This window comes from Hemitrygon akajei, chromosome 26 (assembly GCF_048418815.1).
Source record: "Hemitrygon akajei chromosome 26, sHemAka1.3, whole genome shotgun sequence".
Classification (NCBI taxonomy): Eukaryota; Metazoa; Chordata; class Chondrichthyes; order Myliobatiformes; family Dasyatidae; genus Hemitrygon; species Hemitrygon akajei.
This window is the reverse complement of record NC_133149.1, coordinates 46,047,474-46,071,262: the sequence shown is the minus strand read 5'-3', so window position 1 is coordinate 46,071,262 and position 23,789 is coordinate 46,047,474. Positions and strand designations below refer to the sequence as shown.

Below are 23,789 nucleotides of genomic sequence, written 5' to 3'. Positions count from 1 at the left end.
TTGTTCATACTGCCCAGAGACAGGCACATGTGAGGTGTCGCTATGGTAACTTGGTAACGCGGGGAACTAATCCAAAGGCATCATCCAGTCTCTGAAACTTTCACATTCTTTTTGTTGCATACAAGACAGTGAACACAGGCAGGGTGTGTGGCTGCAGATGCTGGTCTCCTGGCAACCTCTTCCTCACAGTAATCTCCCATCTCAGAAACGGACATACATGGAAAACAAGGACAAATTTCTACCCACAGCTTTAAAATCAGTTACCCTGCTTGATCATTAAAGGATAAAAATAAACGACTGCTGGAAAAGCTTCAAAATCATTTTAAGATCAGTGTGGCAGTGTTCCATGTCCCCTCTCCTAACGCCTTGAAATAATGTAGTTGACCTAAGTGCAATAGAAAGAGGCTCAACTGCAATTGCAAAAAGAGGGGACAATGGGCAGCCTTGGCGAGTGCCATGTGTTAATGGGAAATAGTCAGATCGAGAATAATTCGTCTGTACACACGCTAAAGGCGAGTGATATAATAGCTTAACCCAGGCTACAAATATTCTGCCAAATCCAAATTTCACCAAAACATTAAACAAGTATACCCACTCCACTCTATCAAACGCCTTCTCCACATCCAAGGAGATAACAACCTCCGGACTCGGAGAATCACTATGTGAATAAACCACATCAGCCAGTCGACGGATATTAAAAAAAGAATGGCGATTTTTAATAAAACCTGTTTGATCATCTGAGATTAGCTTGGGAAGAGGGCATTCTAAACGGCACGCAAGCACTTCAGTCAAAATCTTTACATCCACATTCAAAAGTGAGATGGGGCTATATGATCCAGATTGAGTCGGGTCCTTGTCCTTTTTAAGAAGAAGTGAAATAGATGCCTGTGAAAGAGTAGGGGGTAAGGAACCATTCTCCAAAGATTCCTGAAACACTTCTAGAAGAACCGGTATGAGATTATCCTTAAATTTCTTATAAAATTCCATTGGATAACCATCAGGACCTGGGGACTTACCACTCTGCGTAGCCATAAAGGCATTATTAATCTCTTCCTGCCCAACAGCCCGATCTAAATTCTCCACCTCCTCTGGTTCAAGAGTTGGTATTTCCAAATTATCTAAAACAACGTTCCATATTTGTTATATCTGAGGGAAACTCTGAGGTATACAGAGAGGAATAAAAAGTTGCAAAAATGTTATTAATCTCTTTTGGATTGCTTGTCAAGTTTTGGTGCGTGTCTCTTATCTGGGTAAGAGACATGGAACACCGTGTATCCCTGTATGCTGACGACCTCTTACTTTATGTTAGCGACCCTGTAGGTAGCAGTCCTGCTATCGTGTCAATTTGGAGCCTTCTCTGTCTATAAACTGAACCTTCAAAAAAGCAAATGCTTTCCCATTAATAACTTGGCCCTACAGATCTGACAGGAATCTTTGCCTTTTCCTTTATCTCAAGATGGTTTTGTATATCTAGGAATACACATTACTCACTCTTTTACATCTCTGTTTGAAGCTAACTACAGGCCTCAGGTTAGCCAAATGAAGGCTGATTTTGAGAGATGGCGCAGTTTACCCCTTACTATAGCTGGGAGAATTCAATCAGTGAAAATGACGATACTTCCCAGATTTCTTTACTTGTTCCAGTGCTTGCCAGTTTTCTTATCTAAGTTATTTTTCAAATCAGTCGACCAAGCTATAACCTCCTTTATTTGGGAAAATAAGGTCCCAAGGGTTAATAAGCACACTCTCCAGAGGTTGTGACTTAGGTGGAATGGGCCTTCCTAGCTTTATTCATTATTACCGGGCATCGAACACTCAAAAGGTATTATTTTGGCTTCACTGGCCAGATATAAACTGGTGCCTGCTTGAGACACGGTCTTGCCACTCCTCGTCTCTCCAAGCTTTAGTGTATTCTTCTTTGCCAGTGAAATCCTCTCAATTCACATCTAACCCGGTCGTGCTCTCCACCCTCAAAATTTTTAATCAATTTCGCTGCCACTGTAAGTTCACATCAGCTTCAGTTTTGGGTCCCATTCATAGAAACCATCTATCTCTTCCCTCCACGCTCGATTCAGTTTTTAGAAAATGGGGTTTGAACGGTCTTCTGCGCATTGAGGATTTGTACACTGGTAACATATTTGATAGTTTTGATAACCTGCGCAGTAAATATGGCCTTCCGCATAATCATTTTTTAAAATATCTGCAGATTTGCCACTTTGTCAAGGAAAAATTTCCCTCTTTTCCTGATCTACCACCTGCTATGTTGTGGGAAAAACTCACTCTTAGCTTTCATAATAAAGGGCTGATCTCTGTTCTATACTCTCAGCTGATGTCTTTGGAAGTTCAAGATCTAAACAAAACTAAGACTAGGTGGGAGGATGACCTTGGTATGGATCTAGCTGAGGAATGTTGGGCAAAAGCATTGAATAGGATTCATTCCTCGTCATCATGTGCTAGACTGGGGCTCATACAATTTGAAGTTTTACACGGGGTACATTTAAGTAAAGCCAGGCTTGCTGACGTATATCCTGGGACAGACGCTGGCTGTGACAGGTGTTCCTTCTCTCTGGCTGGTTTAGTGAATGCGTTTTGGTCTTGCACTCGGATTGATGGCTATTGGGCACTGGTTTTTAAAATTATCAGTGAGGTTTTGGGGGTGACACTGAGACCTTGCCCGCTTACAGCTGTATTTGGTGTGGCGGATGATGCTTTGAGTTTAAATGCAAACCAGTCGGATATTGTTGCATTTACATCGCTTTTGGGCTGTAGGAGAATCTTGCTGGTCTGGAAATCTGCCACTTCCCCATCTGCTGCTGCCTGGTTAGAGGACGTAATGAAATTAGAAAAGCTTAAATTCACTCTGAGGGGGTCTGTGAAAAAGTTTTATTCGAAATGGGGACCTTTCTTGTCATATTTTGGGAGTCTTAAGGAATTACCTACTAGTTGAGGGCATCTGATTGTACTTGGGAAGTTGCCTCTCTTTTAACACACATATGATTTACCTCACAGGGTGGTTGATGAATTGTAATACGAGTATATTCTGGATCATCTGACATGTTGTGGATGTGTGTGGGCCTTCGTCTTGAAGTAGTGTGGGGGTATGGCTGTGAAATGTCTGTACTTGTATTTGTGAATTGTTCTATTGTAAATACATTAGCTGTCATGGTATGTTCAGGGAGGGAGGGTGAGGGGAGGTTTGTTTAGGGGTAAGATATAAAAGCAAAATGGAGGAAAATGTAATGCATTATGTATTCTGTATTGTGTCATTCCTTCAATAAAATTTTTTTTTTAATTCAGTGTGGCAGGTACAACTGAGCCCAGGCCCAAGGCTGAGGTGAGAGAATCCTTACTGTTCCTGGTCATCAATATTCTAACAACTCAAGCGGCTGCATCTCAGAAACACAAGTATCACCTTGGGGTGGACGTGTTCAAAGCCACATGTGTTCATAGGAAGGACGTGGGCTTTGCAGCCTGAGCCAGTCCTAATGGTGAACATCAGAGAATCTACAGATGCTGGAAAATCAGAGTAGCACACAAAATGCTGGAGGATCTCAGCAGTTCAGGCAGCATCAATGGAAATGAATAAACAGTCGACATTTTTGGCCAAGGAGGTGCTGAGCTGCCTTCTTGAACTGCTGCAGTGACTGAGGTGCAGGTAAACCCATACTGTTGCTAGGGACAGTTGCAGGATTACACCATTTACCAACTCAACACAGTCCAGTTTTATTTCATCTCCCCTCCACCACCCACCCACCTTCCCTCTCACCTGGTCTCACTTATCACCTGCCAGTTTGTCCTTCCTCTCCCCCACTTCTTATTCTGGTTTCTGCCCCACTCTTTTCCAATTCTGATGAGGGGCTTTGGCCCAAAATTTCGACTATTTCCCTCTACAGACGCTGAGTTCCTCCAGCACTTTGTGTGTGTTACCTTCCAGTAGAATTTGTTTTTTGGTTATTTCCAAGATTCCTGGTAAATTGAAATACAATCGTTTGAAGAAAAGGACTTTTTTTAATTTTTGCACCACTGGCTCTAATTTAGTCTTTCCACTGGGACCACACATATACACTCTGATCACCTGGCTGTGTGTGTTAATCTAGGGCACAGGTAAACAGTCATGGTCTTACCCATATATCCACAGGTAGAATCTGACTCCATGCTGTCTGTAACAGCCTCTGACCCAAGAACGGAGCCATTCTCTGCAACAGACAATGAAGGCAGAAGCCTCAGAATTAAATCTCAAGTAACTGCAAACTCTCCCTCCCACATGGGCCCCAGTGGGTTGGAAAGTGGCAGAGAAATCACAGCAGGGTTGCAAAGCATAGTAGAGTCATTGAGTCATAGTTGGGGAACATTAAAGGAGGGTTGAAAATGAGACAAACCATCCAGCCTATCCAGACCATGCACTCCTTTTGCTGCTGCCATCAGGAAGGAGGTACAGAATCCTCAGGACCCACACCACCAGGTTCAGGAAGTGTTCTGAACCAGCGTAGATAACTTCACTCACCCCAAAACCGAACTGATTCCACAACCTACAGACTCACTTGCAAGAACTCTACAACTCTATTATTTACTATTTGTACAGTTTGTCTTCTTTTGCACATTGGTTCTTTGTCAGGCTTTAGTTATGTGTAGTTTTTCATTAGTTCTATTGTATTTTTCTGGTCTACTGTAAATGCCCGCAAAAAATGAATCTCAGTTGTATATGGTGACACACAGTTAACATACTTCAATAATAAATTTACTTTGAACCTGCCATCACCTGTACAAGCGCTCTCTCAGAACAGTAATGCACAATCTGAATTTGGCAGACTACCCCACTGCCTTGGACTACAAGAGTGTTAGTTTAATAAAAGGCACTTCAGTGGTGCCAGAAAGTTTGTGAAGCCTGTAGAAAGCCTACAGGGTTCACAAACTTTCTAGCTCCACTATATCAATGACGTTTGATAGTAGACTATATACAGCAAAAAAACAGGCCTCTGAGTCTGTCTAGTTAACCACCCATTTACAATAATCCCACATTCCCATCACAAGGTACATTTACAGTGGCCAATTAACCTGAACCAGAGGCCTGGAGGCAGCCTGGCCTGGGACAGGAGGCATGTGTGTACACGTGTGCGAGAGGGCGAGGTTTGGGGAGGGTAAATGCCTCATCTCCTTGCCTGCCCATCGCCTCCTTCTGTTGCTCCTCCCTTTCCCCCCTTCCATGGCCTTCTGTCCTCTTGTATTAGACTCCCTCTACTCCAGCCCTGTATCTCTTTCACCAATCAGCTTCCCAGTTTTTACTTTACGCCTCCCCTTCATGGTTTCACCTACCACTTTGTGTTTCTCCCCCCTCCCCCACCTTTTAACTCTACTCCTTATCTTTTTTCTCCAGTCCTGTCGAGGGGTCTCGGCCTGAAACATCAACTGTACTTTTTAACATAGATGCTGCCTGGCCTGCTGAGTTCCTCCAGCTTTTAGTGTGTGTTGATTGTCTCCACATCTCTGTCCAAGTTAACCCTATTTAAGTGCAACACTAGCCATCATGACCTTTTCCAATTTCCAAGCCTCGCAGATTTGGAGGAGAAAGAAAGAATACCAGATGATGATCTTCAGGTATACTGTGCCCATCTGGGTGAGCTGCATAAAGACATGTCAGAGATTTCAGGATCTTCGCTTGATCCAAATTTGAGATTGGGTAACAAATCCATTCTTGAACACTTGTAATGAGGAATTAACAGGAAGAATGAAGGTAAAACTGATCTCCCTACAAAATGACTTTGAACTGAAGCTGAGGTTCAAAAAATCATACAGACTTTTATTTGCAGAAAGGAATCTCTGAACGCTGTCCTGCACTGTGGAAAAAAGGTCAAAATGTTGCTTATTGCCTTTCCAACATCACATTTAGCAGAGCACGGATTTATTACCATTCAAAGCAACAAATCAGGCAGCAAATGACTGCAAGTGAGGATCTGAGACTCCTGAGCGACAATCAGCCTGACATCACTGCACCAAGCCCATCTTCTCGAAAGGTGAAAAAGCAGTAAAATAATGAATAGTTGTACTACTAATATAGACTCTAAAATTATTGATGAAAATTGTTTTTACTATAATAAAGAAATAATTTTATTTGTAGCTTTACTAGATTCGAATGATTTTTGCAACTATTTATCACTGCTTTGAATTTGCAGTTCCTACACTCTTTCACTGTGCATTGTAAATCTAAATTCTTTAGTTTTTATGTAATGACCAGAAAGGAAGATGGGGGTTGCTGAGGATGTGGTCTGGGGGTCAAGGGGGCGATAACCCAAAAGAGTTTGGGAAGCACTGATCTAGAGTGATAGGTGACTCCCGATGTTTCTGACTCCTGCCTGATCCTGGTTGTGAACCAGATCTTTGCCAAATCAAAAATATACAAACCAAAATAATGGCCAACTCTCAGCTCCACGCTGCATCAAGAGAATCAACCGATTAAGATACTCAGTTGTGGGACACTTTGCTGAGTTTCCCCAGTGGGGGCTTGGATCAGAAAGTGTAGAATGATATCCCAAAGCTCGGTGATTATGGAGCTTGCTGAGAGATTCTGAAGGCAGAGCAGGTAAGAGGTAGATTTCCTTCCTTAAGTGACAATAAAACACATATATTTTACAGGGTGTTTCGTGGTTGCCATTGGTAGCTTTTTAAAAATTCAAAGTTCAAAGTACAGATATGTTATGATGTACCGGAGATTCATTTTCTTGTGGGCGTAATCAATAAATCCATAGAATAATCACCATAACAACTTGAGCATTCAACTAGCGTGCAAAAGGCAAAGAAGTGTACAAACACAAAAAGAAAGAATAATAATAAATAAATAAGCAATAAATAGAGGACATGCGATGAAGAGTCCTTGAAAGTGAGTCCATTGGTGTTGGGAACATTTCAATGATGGGGCAAGTGAAGTTATGTAAATCTAGTTTCCTTAGCTAAAATTCCGCGGCTAATTTTCACACATGGGATTTGAACTCATGTATCTGGATTAATCAACAATTAGTTTCTGGGTTACTAATGCAGCAAGTCACTATTCTATTGCACCCCTTAATACATCAATAGTGGTACTTACCAAAGGAGCCATAGCTTTGACAAGCTGAGCTTCCAGTGTAGAGGTCAGGGCTCTGGGGAGTATAACCGCCAGCTGAAATAGAATACAGTACTAAGTTTTCAGGAATGCATGAATAGTTTCATATAAATTCATGTGGGAGTATGGTGCTAACTCCACTCAGACTGATAATAGTCCAGGACTTGGTCTACTGAAAGGAGGGTACTACAGCAGAAGCATCAGATGTCAGAAAAGTTAGCCTTGGAACCAAGAACATTACAGCTCAATACAGACCATTGAGTTTTCAATGTTGTCACAACCGTTTAATCTAAAGTCATTCCAACCCTTCCCTCCAACAAAGCCTTCCATTTTTCATTCATTCATGTACAATTGCACGAAAAAGTTTGTGAACCCTTTACAATGACCTGGTTTTCTGTATTAATTACTCATAAAATGTGGTCTGATCATCTAAGTCACAATAATAAACAAACACCTTCTGCCTAAACTAATAAGCACACAAACTAGGTTCAAAAAAGTATGTGAACCTCTGGGATAATGCTTTCTACAAAAGCTATTTGGATCCGGTATTCCTATCAATGAGATGAGATTGGAGGTGTGGGTTGTAGAGGTGCCCTGCCCTATATAAAAAAAAGACACACAAAGTCAGGCCTGCTCTTCTCAAGAAAGATCTCTTTATGGGCACGATGTCTCTATCAAAACAACTTTCAAAAGACATTAGAAGAATTGTACAGATGCATGAAGCTGGAAAAGGCTACAAAAGCATTTCTAAAGACCTGAGTGTTTATCAGTCCACAGTAAGAGAAATTGTCTACAAACGGAGAAAATTCAGTACTGTTGCTACTCTCCCGAGGAGTGGGTGTCCTGCAAAGATCACACCAAGCACGCAATGTGCAATGCTGAAGGAGTTGAAAAAGAACTCAGGGGTAACAGCAAAAGACCTGCAGAAATCTTTAGAACTTGCTAAAGTCTCTGTTCATGTGCCCACTATAAGAAAAACACTGAACAAGAATGGTTCAATACCATTCTCCAAAAAGAAAATTACTGCACATCTCAAGTTTGCAAAAGACCTCCTGAATGTTCCACAAAGCTCCTGGGACAATGTTCTGTGAACAGATGAGACAAAAGTTGAACTTTTTTTTCCAGAAATGCACACTGCTATGTTTGGAGGAGAAAGGGCATTGCACACAAACACCAAAGCCTCATCCTAACTGTGAAGCATGGTAGAAGGAGCATCATGGTTTGGGGCTGCTTTGCTGCCTCAGGGCCTGGACAGTTTGCAATCGTTGAGGGAACAATGAATTCAAAATTGTATCAAGACATTTTACAGGAGCGTGTCAGGGTAGCGGTCTGTCACCTGAAGCTTAATAGAAGTTGGATGATGCGACAAGACAATGATCTGAAAGACAAGAGTAAATCAACAACAGAATGGTTTAAAAAAAAGAAAATTCATGTTTTGGAATGGCCAAGGTGGAGTCCAGACCTTAACTCAGTTGAGATGTTGTGGCATGACTTGAAGAGGGCTGTTCATGCAAGGTATCCCAGAAATATTGATGAACAGAAACAGCTTTGTAAGGAGGAATGGTCTAAAATTCCTCCAAGCTGATTTGCAGGACTGATCAACAGTTACCAGAAACTTTTGGTTGAAGTTATTGCTGTACAAGGGGGGTCACACCAGTTACTGAAAGCAAAGGTTCACATACCTTTTCCAACAAATACATGTAATACTGGATCATTTTTCTGAATTAACTAAATGAACAAGTATAATGTTTTTGTGTTATTTATTTAATTGGGTTCTCTTTATTTTTAGGACACGTGAAGATCTGATCACATTTTAGGTCATATTTATACAGAAATAGAGAAAATTCTACAGGGTTCATAAACTTTCCAGCACCATTGTACCTATCTAAGAATCTCTTAAATGTCCTTTGCCAGCACCCTTGGCAGTATGTTCCATGCACCTACCTCTCTCACCTATCCCTGATACTCCCCCTATACCTTCCTCCCAACCCTTAAAGGTATTCCCCGTCATATCAGCCATTAGCCTAGGAAAAGGTGCTGCCTGTCCACTCTATCTATACTTATCATCTTGTATCAAGTCACCTCTCCTCCTCCTCTTCCTCTCCAAAGAGAGGACAGAATACAGCTATCATGATTGTTGTGCTCACGTGAAATGAGGCTGGGCAGTCCTACAGCATAGGGGAACATTTCAGACTGGATGAGTTCCCTTGATTGCGGGCAAGAAGGACAACACAGTAGTGTAGTGGTTACTTTACAACAAGGTAGCGTAGCGGTTACCATAACACTTTACAACACCAGAGTCCTGGGTTCAATTCTTGCTGCTGTCTGTAAGCAGTTTGTACATTCACCCCATGACTATGTGGGGTTCCACCCACATTGCAAAGACGTACAGGATAATAGGTTAATTAGTCACATGGGTGAAACTGGGCAACATAGGCTCATTGGGCCCGAAGGGTGTGTTACCGTGCTGTGTCTCTAAATAAACCACGTGGTCCCTTTTACTCTCTGAAATGAGCAGTCCCATTCACTAGCAAAATTTCCTCACTGAAAGCAAAAACAATGTTGACCCAGAAAGAATATAAACTTATTTAATATCTCAGTGGCACATGACTTGGCTTAGCTGGATTTTGATATAATGGATCTTCTATTGAGTGATTTAATTGGCCGATGAAAAGGAGGTTACTGCTTTGCCAGCATGGAACAGATGAAAAAGACACGAGGTTGGTCTATGTGGAACCACTTGGACTCATCAACAAATTTAATTTTCTCCAATAAATCCATTAGCAAGGGTGACTCAGTTTCCAATACTAAATATTCAACCATTTAAACAAACAGTGAATGTTGGTGAAATATTGGGAAATCAAAAATGGGCCTCTGACCAAAACAACCTGGATTGTCACTTTACAAAAATAATTCAGTGGCCACTTTATTAGGAGTCTCCAGTACCTAAAAGAGTGGCCACTGAGTGTATGTCTCATGGTCTTCTGCTGCTGTAGCCCATCCACTCCAAGGTTTGACGTGTTGTGCATTCAGAGATGCTCTTCTACACACCACTGTTGTAACATGTGATTATTTGAGTTACTGTCACCCTCCTGTCAGCTTGAACCAGTCTGGCCATTCTCCTCTGACCTCTCTCATTAACAAGGTGTTTTCACCCACAGAACTACTGCTCACTGGATGTTTGTTTTTGTGTTTTGCACGATTCTCCATAAACTCTGGAGACTGTGTGTGAAAATCCCAGATCATCAGCAGTTTCTGAGATACTCAAACCACCCTGACTGGCACCAACAATCATTCCACAGACAAAGTCACTCAGATCACATTTCCTACACATTCTGATGTTTGGTCTGAACTGTTGACCATATCTGCATGCTTTTACGCATTGAGTTGCTGCCACGTGATATTTGCATTAACAAGGTGTACCTGTAACGAGATTTATCATTGGTTGGTTTGGGATGGATCACTGATCACCCATTCCAAAACATGCCAAGAGGAAAAGACTTGGCCAATGTTTCCAAATCTCAGTGGCCACTTTATTAGGTACCTATTACATTCTCAATGAGAAATCTTGTTGCAGGTCTCCCTAGTGCATCAGCATTAAAACAGGGTGGCTGAAGAATGAGACTTGAACAGATATTAGAAGCCCTTAAGGTCATGAGAGGATCTGATATGATAGACACAGAGGTGTTGCTTCTTCTTGTGGAGAGAGTAAATCTAATAGCCATAACTATGGGCAGACACCAATAAGTCAGCAGAGATTCATCAACACCCTCCTAGTATGACCTAACAGAGGAGAGTCACAGTGGTTGGGTCTCTGGCACTGAGTCTACGTCTGTGACCCAGAAGGGAAAGGGAGAAGAGGCACACTGTGGTGATAAGAGGATTTGTTAGGGGGATGGACAGGAAGTTCTGTGGGCGAGAACAAAATTCCCGGATGGTCAGGGACATCTCGGATCAAGCCTTCAGTATTCTTAACTGGGAGGGTGAACAGCCAGAGGTCATGGTCCACATAGGTACCAATGACATGGTAAACAAGTGATGAGGTTCTGAAAAGGGAGTTCAGGAAGTTAGGTACTAAATTAAAGGGCAGAGGAAGGAGTATTTTAAAGGAAAAATGACACAACCATAGCTACATGAGAAGTCAAAACTAACAAAAGCAAAAGAGGAGGTATGTAAAGCTTTAAATAGGTCTGAGTTCTGACATCTGATAATGTTATAGAGAAGGCATTAAAGACCACAATGTATGATTAAACTGCAAAAAGTGAGAATGAAGCACATCACATACCAGCAACAGAAGCTCAAACTGAAATTCAGCTCTAATGGTATAGTGACTGGTGAAAGGGCTGTTGGGGATGCAGTTCCAAGAACCAGTGAGGATGAGGAATGGCGATACATTTCTAAGCCAGATTGGTTGTGACGAGGGGAATAGGACTTCAGATTTCCATGTGCCTGCCCCCCACCCTCCTTAGAGGTGGTAATTGCCTGGATGAGTAAGTGTTGTAGATGATGTCCACTGAAGACACTCCATCCCTGCACTCATCCAAACAAATGGAGAGCTCCCCATTACAGGAAAGTCTTTAGCAAGTCTCTCCATTTGTGTCATGATATGTCAAGTAGTGAAGCAAAGGACTAAATCCACTGCATCTTCCTACAGAGATGAAGAGGAATTTCTTTAGCCAAAGGATGGCAAGTCTGTGGAATTAATTGTCACAACCGGCTGTGGAGGTCTAGTCACTGGGTATATTTAAAGCAGAGGTTGATAGTTCTTTTGATTAGTCAGGGTGTCAAAGGTTACAGGGTAAAGGCAGGAGAATGGAGTTGAGTGGAAAAATAAATCAGCCATGATGGAATGATGGGAGCAGACATGATGGTCTTATCTTCAACATGATATCTGAATGTGAACCAGCCCAAGTCCTTCTTTCGATCCACCATGCTTTGCCATAAAAAGTGACTGAGAAACAAATCTTACCTAGTAACGGATCTGTAGCCATAGAGACCAGCAGCCACAAAATACAAAGAGAGAAGGATTACTGTTCAGAATTGTCAGAGGGAAGAAGAAATTTACTTTGAACACAGAAACACACCACAGTATTTAAGTCATAAGTTAGCATAAGATATAGTGGAATAGAAGAAATGGGGAGAATGAGAAAAATTGCAATTCTACATTGAGTGTAGAAATACAGAACATAGATAGCACAGTGCAGTACAGGGCCTTCTGCCCACGACATTGTACTGATCTTTCAACCTTCTCTTTAAGATCAATCTTTTAAGAGGTGTTTAATTGGCACTAGCCTCCCCAGCATCAAGGACATCTTCAAAACACAATGCCTCAGAGAGGTAGCATCCGTCATTTAGGACACCCACCATCCTGGACATGGCCTCTTCTCATTGCTACCATCAAGGAGGCACAGGAACCAGAAGACACAGACACAGACACACACACACACACACACACACACTTACTTACTTATAGGAGCAACTTCTTCCCCTCCACCATCAGATTTCTTTTTTTTTCTTATATTTTTATTGTTTTTTTTAAATAAAGAGAGCATAGTATAAAGGACGTTTGTGCAGTTCATAATAAATATATCAAATGTACAATTCATACCTGTGAAAGAGATGCACCCATAGTACAATCATGCTTTGGTTACCTCCCTGCCCCGACCGACCCCTCCCTATTCCCATCTCCAAGCCATCATTGCATTAGCAAAAAGGGTTAAACAGAACCTTTGTCCCCACAGAGCTGCATTGTTATAGAGAAGGTGTATTTTCCTAATACATAGACTGTTGTATGTTTACACGTCTGAGTCCGTAGAATTTTACCGAGAAGTGCTGGAGGTCAGGGATTTATGTGCAGAGGAAAGGAAGAAAGGATGTACCTTTAGTTTGGCTGGGGATTCTGAAAATATTCAAGAAAGAGTCCCCACACTTTTTGGAACTTTATGTCAGAGTTGAGAGTTGTGTTATGCCTGCAGCCCCCTCCTTTGTGAGAATCGCAAGATCACTATTGGGTTGGGTCAGGGGACCCAGGAAATGAGAGAGAGACGTGCAGAATGCCTCGTTCCCCGGTGATGTAAAACTACGGGACATGGCCATTGTCTCTTGGAGACACATTTGTGGATTGAAATACTATACTACGTGGACGCCCTCAGGCAAAGTGGGCTGGGTGAGAAAGAGATTGCATCACCCCAACCTGATTGACATTTTCGACCCTGTGAGTCAGGATAAAAGAGGGTCTGTAGGAACAGCCCCTCAGACGCACCAGAGTAAACGCTAGCGATCCCATAATAGCGGGAAGCCATTTGAAGGAGGCCACATGCGTTCAGTCCCATTGCCTGGGGCTGGTGGCTGGTACCACGGAAAACGGCTTTTAACTAACAACGGGGAAACCAACTCCCCCGACTCAAAGGATTGGCATCATAAAAGACCTGGGCAAGTTTAAACCGTCTCTCTTGAACCCAAAACGCTGCAGCTTGAACGGACTAATAGTGACTGTTATATTTCCATCGGACAATACATTATCCCCTAGACAACGATAGAGCTATTTCTTATTGATTATTATTATACCCGTGCTTTTAGATTTAGTATTGACGACGTATATTATCTGTATGTTTGCATTAATCCTATTATTGTGTCCCTTTATCAATAAATACTTTTAAAAATAGTCCCATCAGACTTCAACGGACCTCTCTATCTTTGCTGGTAAGTGACCCAGTTACGGGGTACGTAACAGTTGATAATGGATCTTCTCAAGGTATAGACTGGACATGATGTCCCTGAGCCACTGAGCATGGGTGGGCGGGGCAGCAACCCTCCGCCTGAGCAAGACGGTGTGCCTGGCCAGCAGAGAGGCAAAAGACAGTTTGGTCGGACTTAGGTGCATGTCCCCCCTCTCCGGAGGTGCCGAAAAGAGCAATCAAAGGGTTAGGTTCCAAATTATAATTAAATATTTGGGAAAGAGTTTGGAAGACATCTTTCCAGTATTTTTCCAAGCTATGGCATGTCCAACACATATGGATAAGGGAAGCCTTGCTCCTTTTGCATTTGTTGCAACAGGGATTAACATCTGGGTAAATGCGAGATAATTTAGTTTTAGACATATGGGCCCTGTGTACGAACTTGAACTGTAACAGGCAGTGGCGGGCACATAAAGAGGTTGAGTTAACTAACTTAAGAACTGAATCCCATACATCGTCTGACAGTGAAAAACTTAAATCTTGCTCCCAGGCAGTTTTAATCTTGTCAAGGGGGCTCGCCTCAGAACCACTAGCTTGTCGCAGATAAAAAATATGAGACCTTTGCGCAGTGGATTCATGCAGAGAAACAGATTAATGACCTTTGTGTCAGGTGCCTCAGGGAAGCTTGACAACTAACTTATAATAAAATGTCTAATTTGCAAATATCTGAAGAAATCACCATCAGATTTCTGAATGGACAATGAACCATACTCCACTAGTTTTGCATATTATATATATATATATACACACACAAAATAAAATAATTTGTAGCATATTTTATATTGTTACGAATGTGCCACAACTCTGAGGGGCCGAAGGGTACAAAGTAGCCCCCTCCTTTTTGAGAATCACAAGATCGCTATTAATTCGGGTCTGGGACCCAGGAAATGAGAGAGAGACGTCCAGAATACACAGGGTTTGGAATGTGTGTCCTGGCCTCAGCGATACAAAGCCACAGATACCAGCCATTGTCTCTTGGAGACAGAATTGTGTATTGAGTACTGTACTATTCATTGAAGCCCTCAGGGAATGACCAGAGTGGGCTGGTTGAGGGATTGCATCATCCCAACCTGATTGACATCTGAGACCCCGTGAGTAAGGATAAAAGAGGGTCTGGGGAACAACCCCTTCAGACGCACCAGGAGAAATGCTAGAAATCCCGTGACAGCGTTTAATAGCGACAGCCAGTGGGGCTCGCGTGCGTCCTTTTCCCTTGCCTGGGGAATTGGCAGGATCGCCACGGAAGAACGGCTTAGCTAAAGAAGAGACGCACCAGGAGAAACGTATGAGACCGGTGGAGGCTTGTGTGTGTGTCCATCCTTGCCCGGATGACAAGTCCTCCACGGAACGGCCTCGCTAAAGGACGAATACGGATCAAGAGCGGATAAAGGAAAGCTGGCAAGTTTCTATTCTCAAAACCTCTCTCTCTCTCCAACAATTGAAAACCCAGCGGTCCCCAAAGGCTGAAGCCTGTATGAACTGAATGAACTGATTGACTTTTATATTTCCATCGGACAATACATTATCCCCTAGACAACGATAGAGCTATTTCTTATAGATTATTATTATACCCGCACTTTTAGATTTAGTATTGATGACGTATATTATCTGGAAAACGGCTTTTAACTAACAACGGGGAAACCAACTCCCCCAACTCAACGGATTGGCATCATAAAAGACCTGGGCAAGTTTAAACCGTCTCTCTCTTAAACCCAAAACGCTGCAGCTTGAACGAACTAATAGTGACTGTTATATTTCCATCGGACAATACATTATCCCCTAGACAACGATAGAGCTATTTCTTATTGATTATTATTATACCCGTGCTTTTAGATTTAGTATTGACGACGTATATTATCTGTATGTTTGCATTAATCCTATTTTTGTGTCCCTTTATCAATAAATACTTTTAAAAATAGTCCCATCAGACTTCAACGGACCTCTCTATCTTTGCTGGTAAGTGACCCAGTTACGGGGTTCGGAACAATATTTTGCACTGTACTGTTTCCACAAAACAACAAATTTCATGCCTGGTTCTGTACTCTCCCACTATAGGAAACGCCCTCTCCATGTCCACTCTATCTAGGCTTTAGGCAAAGAATGCTTCTGTGATAATGCTCCTGTGTATGCCTGTAGACCCTTCACAATGTTAAGACCATAAGATATAGGAGCAGAATTAGGCCATATGGCTCATCAAGCCTGCTCCACCATTCCATCATGGCTAATTTATTATTCCTCTCAACCCCACTCACCTGCATGCTCCTTGTAACCTCTGAAACCCTTACTAATCAAGAACCTATTATCCTCTGCTTTAAATGTACCAACTGACTTGGCCTCCACAGCCATCTGTGGCAATGAGTTTCACAGATTCACCACCCTCTGGCTAAAGAAATTCTTCCTCACCTTTGTTTTAAAGGGATGTCCCTCAATTCTGAGGTTGTGCCCTCTGGTCCTTACTCTCCCACTATAGGAAACATCCTCTCCACATCCACTCTATCTAGGCCTTTCAATGACATCCCTCCCCCACCTCATTCTTCAAAACTCCAGCAGGTACAGGAACAGGGCCATCAAACGCTCCTCACACGTTAACCCTTTCATTCCTGGAATCGTAATCCTCTCCAATAACAGCACATCCTTTCTTAGATATGGGGCCTAAAACTGCTCACAATACTCCAACTGAGGCCTAATCAGTGCCTTATAAAGTTTCAGCAGTAAATCCTTAAGGAAGCTGTGTAGTTACCCTACTTAAGATGTGTAGTAACTTCTCTAAAAGATGGCACCTCAGAGCAAGCTCTGCCCCAGGACAGCAGTGGGACCTCAAGACACCAGAGCCTCACACCCTGTGAAATAATTCCAGATGTACACAGATCAGGCCCTGTTGCTGGGGTTGCCTCTCTGTACACTGCAAAATCCTCAACCAGGCCCGGCCAGGCCAAGCACATAGAGCAACAAAGTTTAGGGGAGGAACTAAGCAGGTCGAGCAAATTCTGGGGGTGGGGGTGGGGGGGGGAGGAGCTCTTGACATTTTGGGTTGAAATCCTGCATCAGGACAACAATCCTAAAGTCAGGTCAAGCTCCTGATGCAAGGTTTTGACCCGAACAATCAACAATTCTGTTTCCCCCAGCAAACTGTGTTGTATCTGCAGTGTCTCCACTCCTAGAATGGACCAAAATACTGGCATTTCACTCCTGCACAGTGAAGTGGCTACAGTTATTAGCATCCAGACACACTGGCTTGTTACCACAAGCAATAACTTTTGCGATAAAAGACCTTTTTCCCAGGGCAGAAATGGCAAATACAAGGGGACATCTTTTTAAAGTGATGAGAGGCAAGTACAGGGGGGGAATGTCATGGGTAGTTTTTTTCAAAACACAGAGTGTTGGGTGCATGGAACCGCCTGCCAGGGTGGTGGTAGAAGCAGATAAGATTAGGAACATTTAAGAAACTCTTAGATAAGCACATGGATGACAGAAAGATGGAGGGAAGGGTTAGAATGATTTTAGACTTGATTTAAGAGTCAGCACAACATCGTGGGCTGAAGGCTCTGCAGTGTTTTATGTTCTATTGTATAACACGAGACACAATGGGCTGCTGGGCAGCAGGCGTGGAGAATTACAAAAGGCATCTAATAATGGCTGCTTTTCTGTGGAAACCTGGGAACCCAAAATAATCAGGTCCATTTTCCAAAGAGTAAAATTATCTCCTTAGTTACCACACTGATCCGGAGATGAGATGTTTTTCCCCAAGAGTCTCTCTCTTTTCCTTTGCTGCCTGAGGGGGGAAAGTAGAGAGCAGGATCAGAAAACACAATGATGGAGCTTGTTTAAAGCAATCATTACAACGGTCACATATCCCGACAGAACAAGATGTCTTTCCACCACTCACTCTATTAGTGGATACAACATTCTCAGGAGTTAACAACCAATCACTTGTAACATGGTAGAACAGATTAATAAACTGTTCAAAGTAGACAGGCATGGTAGCATAGAAGTTAGCACAATGACTTTACAGAACCAGCGATCACCGTTCAGGGTTCCATTCCCACCGCTGTCTGTAAGGAGTTTGTATGTTCTCCCCGTGACCGCTTGGAATCTCTCCCACATTCCAAAGACGTACAGTTAACTACAGGCATGGTATGTTGGCACCGTAAGTACAGCAACACTTGTGAGCTGCCCCCAGCACAATCTTTGGAATGTGTTGGCAAAAAAAATGATGCATTTCACTGTAGGTTTCGATGTACATGTGACAAATAATACAAATCTTAAATCTCTTCCAGTCAGTAATAGGGTGGCTAGGCAGAAAATTACTGACTATTGTGTGCAGTTCTGGTCACCTACCCACAGGAAAAATATCTGAACGACTGGTGTCCTGTCCCACTCACCTCAATAATAAGCAAATGCTTTGAGAGGCTGGTCAAGGACTACATCTGCAGCATGCTACCATCCAAACTGGATCCCCTGCAATTCACCTACCGACACAACTGATCAACAGATGATGCAATAGCCACAGCTCTTCACACCGTCCTTACACATCTGGAGAAGGTTGCTTATGTGAGAATGCAGGTCTTGGACTACAGTTCAGCATTCAACACCATAATTCCCTCTAGGCTTGACAGGAAGCTCAGAGACCTCGGCCTTCACCCTACCTTGTGTAGGTGGATCCTGGACTTCCTGTCAGATTGCCAGCAGGTGGTAAGAGTGGGCTCCCTCACCTCTGCCCCTCAACACAGGTCTGGGCTGTGTCCTAAGCCCCCTCCTATACTCTCTGTATACCCATGACTGTGTCGCCACCCACAGCTCTAATCTGCTAATTAACTTTGCGGACAATACTACAGTGATTGGCCTAATCTCAAATAATAATGAGGCAGCCTACAGAGAAGAAGTCATCACCCTGACAGTGGTGTCAAGAAAACAGCCTCTCCCTCAATGTCGCAAAAACAAAGGAGCTTGTTGTGGATTACGGGAGGAATGGAGACAGGCTAACCCCTATTGACATCAATGGACCTGGGGTTGAGAGGGTGAACAGCTTTAAGTTCCTCGGCATCCACATCACCGAGGATCTCACGTGGTCTGTACACACCAGCTGTGTGGTGAAAAAGGCACAACAGCGCCTCTTTCACCTCAGACAGTTGAGGAAGTTTGGTATGGGTCCCCAAAACCTAAGGACTTTCTACAGGGACACAACTGAGAGCATCCTGACTGGCTGCATCACTGCCTGGTATGGGAACTCCCTCAATCGCAGGACTCTGCAGAGAGTGGTGCAGACAACCCAGCACATCTGTAGATGTGAACTTCCCACTATTCAGGACATTTACAAAGAAAGGTGTGTAAAAAGAGCCAGAAGGATCATTGGGGACCTGAGTCACCCCAACCACAATCTATTCCAGCTGCTACCATCCGGGAAACGGTACCGCAGCATAAAAGCCAGGACCAACAGGCTCCGGGACAGCTTCTTCCACCAGGCCATCAGGCTGATGAACTCACACTGATCTGAGTGTATTTCTATGTTACATTGACTGTTCTATTTATTATTATTATAAATTGCACATTTAGATGGAGATGTAACGAAAAGAATTTTACTCCTCATATATGTGAAGGATGTAAAAAATAAAGTCAATTCAATAAGACTGTAAAAATGCAGAGAAAATTTACAAGGACATTGCTGGGACTTGAGGATTCAAGTTACAGGGATAGGTTGAATAAATTAGGACTTTATCCTCTGGAGCGCAGGAGAATGAGGGGAGGTATGCAAAATGATGAGCATAGATAGGATGGGCTTTTTAACCTCAGGTTGGGTGAGACTTGAACTAAAGGTCCTTGGTTAAGGGTGTTATGAGTGATGAACAGACTTGATGGAAATGGGGTGAAGAGTTAACCATTCCACCCCCCCCCCCCGAGAACTACAAACTATTGCTGTTGCTATGCTGCTAATGAGAGAGATGAAGCACAGAGGCACAGAAAAGAGGGAGAGAGAGACTGTTGATTTATTGTATTTTGACTCTTCCTGGATTATTTACCCTTCACTACAAGGACTTTACTTTGCTCGTTAACATTCCTCAGGAGACAGCAGGAGTGGCCTGATTTGATGGACACAGTCATTCAGAGTTGATGGATAGCTGAGACCCCGTTAGTAGGGATAAAAGACAGGTGTGGAGAGACACCCTTCAGACACACCAGTGGACACTGACCGAGTGTTGTGGACCCACAGGAAGGTGGGGGCTTCGAGGACCGAATCAGGAGATCGGTCAGTAAAGCTCACAGTGTGACGGCAGGGCCAGTGGGGACTTGTGTGTGTGTCCACTCATGCCAGAGTGACGAGTCCACCACAGAAGAACGGTCTAGCGGAAGAACAGAGGGGTCATAAATGAATGGCCACAACGATATGACGGAATAAGAAAGCAACAGAAGGTTTGCCTGCTGCAGCTGCCTAATCTTGCTCTCTCTCTCTCTCCCCAACGATTACAACACAACAACCATAACTACCTCAGCACGCATGTATGAACTGAACTGAACTTTATACTTTCCTATGACAATTCATTTACCCCTAGACATCGATAGAGCTTGTTTATTATTGCTTATTATTGTTCCTACACTTTTAGGTTTATTATTGCTAACTTGTTTTATATGTATATTTGCATTTTTGATACTGTATTGTGTAGTTTACTAATAAACACCTTTAGTTTTGGTACCACCAGACTCCAACGGATTCTTCTATCTTTGCTGGTCTGTAAACCCAGTTACGGGGTACGTAACAAGGGTGAAAGATGAAACTCTGAAAGAGAACCAGAGGGTGAACTTCTTCACTCGGAGGATGGTGAGAGTGTGGAACAAGCTGCCAGCAGAAGTGGTGGATGTGGGTTTGATTGCAATGTTTAAGAGAAGTTTGGACAGGTACGTGGATGGGAGAGGTATGGAGGGCTATGGTCTGGGTGCAGGTCAATGGGACTAGGCAGAAGATCAGGTCAGCACAGACTGGATGGGCCAAAGGGTCTGTTTCTGAGCTGTAGTGCTCTATGACTCAAAACACTTTGCAAATGAGGAGTAAAAATAGCGTGTTATTTTCCTTCTGCTTTGGGGAAGCAGGATAAGTCAGTGGATCCTGATGAAGAAGATCTCCAACACCAGGTGTGGAGGTGAGGACTTTAAAACAAGAAGATGAGAATGGTGGCTGAATCTGATGATCAGCTGTTGACAAGAATCCTTAGTTTGAGTGGCTAACTGTTAAAACAGGATGCTTTAAAACCTCAAATGTTGGCATTCAGAGCCAATGCCTGCAGTCACTTCACCAGGCCACATGAAAAATGATGCTTTTCTATGTCAATCTAAGTAAATATTGAGGATCTGGGGCCCCATCTGCTATTACAAGGTGTTTAACTCCAGCTGCAGGCATTTGCCTTGGACGCCTAAATTTTTGCCTGTTCCAGTATGGTGGAAAGTGCTTAGGCGCCTACAGCTCATCGAACTTCCAGTCACGGAAGCTAGTTCCTTGTCCAATATCGTCCTAACCCAGTGTGGAGGAGGGATAGGAGGTTGGAAGTGAGGAATGGTAAGGCTGCAACAACACATACTTTTCTATTGTGTTATCCATGTGAGCATAGAGCAACCTCCTTTCCAAGCCTCCAATAATCAAGCAGAGAGATCAACACAGCAAGAAGAGAGATTACAAAACAGTGGATGCAGTAACAGAGACAAATTTTCCGAATAAGGGCCACTGGAGGATCATCCCTTTAAAAGTCTCCTTCTCCTCAAACATTTGAAGTGCCAATACACTTACCTTCTATGCTCCCAGCATGCAATGAGAAGTGTGAGCAGGTAAAATGCCAGGAAAATCCCCAGACTGAAGAGCACCCCATTGACGTAGGCCACTGCTACAAGAGAAAACAGAAGAGGACTAATTCAGCACTGAAAATCTTCCTAAGAGTACGATATTACATAGATCAAAGTTTTCATCAATGAAGGGAACACTGACAATCCAAGATTCTGGATTATACTACTCTATGGTTCTATGCCTAGATGTCCATATGAGGCAGTGGAGCTTATATCTTCTCAATGGCATTGTAAGATATTGAGAATTATTCTAGACAAATAGTTCACACCATGCCATGGCCAACATACAGCAACTGTTGCTGATCGTTACTCCTGTGTTTAGTAGACAAGTTGGAACTTGCATGAATAAACAGTGACAGAGACAATGATTGATGTTTCTGCTGAGTCGTCAGATCTGACCTCCCTATTGTCTTTTTAGAACACAGAACAGTAAAGGCCCTTGTGCCAACCTATATTAACCTGCTCTAACCATTCCCCCTTAAACATTTTCCTTACATCCATGTGCTTAAGAGTCTTTTAGATGTCTCCATTGTATCAGTCTCTACCATCAGTCCCAAAAGTACTTTACAGGCACTTACCAGTCTCATAAAGAATGCACCTCTGATTTCTCCCCTAAATCTTCCTCCAGTCACTTTAAATGGATGTGCTCTGGTATTGGCTATCACCACCTTGGGAAAAAGGTGCTGGCTGTCCATTCTATACATCTCTATCAAGTCATCTCTCATCCTCCTTCGCTCCAAAGAGAAAAGCTTTAGCTCACTCAAACTATCCTCATAAAACATGCTCTCTAATCCAGGCAGTGTCCTCGCAAATCTCCTTTGCACCCTCTCCAAAGCTTCCACACCCTTCCTATCATGAGACGACCAGAAATAAACGTAATATTGTGTGTGTGGTCTAACTAGACTTTTATAGAGCTGTAATATCACCTCAGAGCCTTCATTAGTCGGGGGATTGAGTTCAAGAGCCAGAATATCACACATTACAGTCAAAGGCAACAAGAATAGTATGCTATCACAAGATGAGATGAGAGGTCAGGGCTAATAATTCTTGAAGGACTGTCAGGAACTCAAATCCCATCTGCTTCACTGCTGTCCTTCAGGAAGGGAACTCTCCCATCCTTGAAAAAAAAACACAAAAAAACTGCAGATACTGGAAATTTAAAATAAAAAGCAGAAAACTTTGGAAACACTCAGCAGGTCAAGCAGCATCTCTGGAGAGAAGAAATAGAGATAATGTTTCAAGTCCAAGATGTGGCGAAGAGTACTGGACCTGCAGCATTAAATCCATTTCCATCTCCCACCCTTACCTGGTCTGGTCTGTGTATAACTCCAGACCAGCAGCCAAGAAAGCCACCAGTTCAGAGAAAAAAACATCAGGGTAGGGTTGAAACTACAAGCAATCTTGTGAATGAATTAACAAAATGGAACACCATACCCTAATGAGGCAGGGCTTGGAGACACAGACAGCAGCATTTAAGTGAGTGTAAATGATATTTGTGTTGTCCTTAAAGCTGTGATTAGTGCTGTCTCATGGGGACACAAGGAGTTTTGAATACTAGAGATTTAGTCGAACACAAATTCTCTGGCACTTTGGTTGCCCTTGAGAACTGGTTACACAAACTTTCTCCAAGCTGAAATGCTCACAATTCACAGCTGGCACCACAGTCACATTCAGGATTTTAGTTCGATTCCCCAAACCCATCGGCTCATCTGGAAAAAGAGAAAATAGGGAATATATACTAACATCAGATTAAGACATTCAACAATAGAAAATCTGCAAGTTCAGTCACTGAGTTATATAAGTCCTTTGACCAAACTGGTCCATGCCAGCCAAGGTGCCTACCTGAACAAGTCCCTTTTCCTTGTGTTTAGTTGATGGGAAAAGGCAGAATAAGTTTGGCATGGCCTAGATTGGCAGAAGAGCCTGTTTCTGTACAGTATTACTCTACAACTCTATCTAACAAAAATAAAAACAAACTCCAAGGAGCAAATAGAAATTAATTTTTTAAAAACTGTATATATTGGGCATCAAGTAAAAACATTGAGTGCTAGAAACAATCAACTGGTCGGGCAGCATTGAGGGAAGAAAAACAGAATTCCCTTCCACTGTAGACTTCATTTATTAGGTTT

General features: G+C 42.8%; 1 protein-coding gene across 8 annotated transcripts in view; it reads right to left on the bottom strand.

The window, feature by feature from the left end:
- sidt2 (SID1 transmembrane family, member 2) overlaps positions 1-23,789 on the bottom strand; it is a 109,572-nt gene that overhangs the window by 46,588 nt on the left and 39,195 nt on the right. For 5 of the 8 annotated variants that reach the window (XM_073030112.1, XM_073030110.1, XM_073030113.1 and 2 more), the window contains 5 exons: positions 23,304-23,369; positions 21,608-21,701; positions 17,547-17,605; positions 7,082-7,153; positions 4,125-4,196 (listed from right to left, as the gene is read on the bottom strand). In XM_073030112.1, the coding sequence (XP_072886213.1) occupies positions 4,125-4,196; positions 7,082-7,153; positions 17,547-17,605; positions 21,608-21,701; positions 23,304-23,369 (363 nt within the window). The other 3 variants (XM_073030111.1, XM_073030116.1, XM_073030117.1) reach the window with 3 other exon arrangements.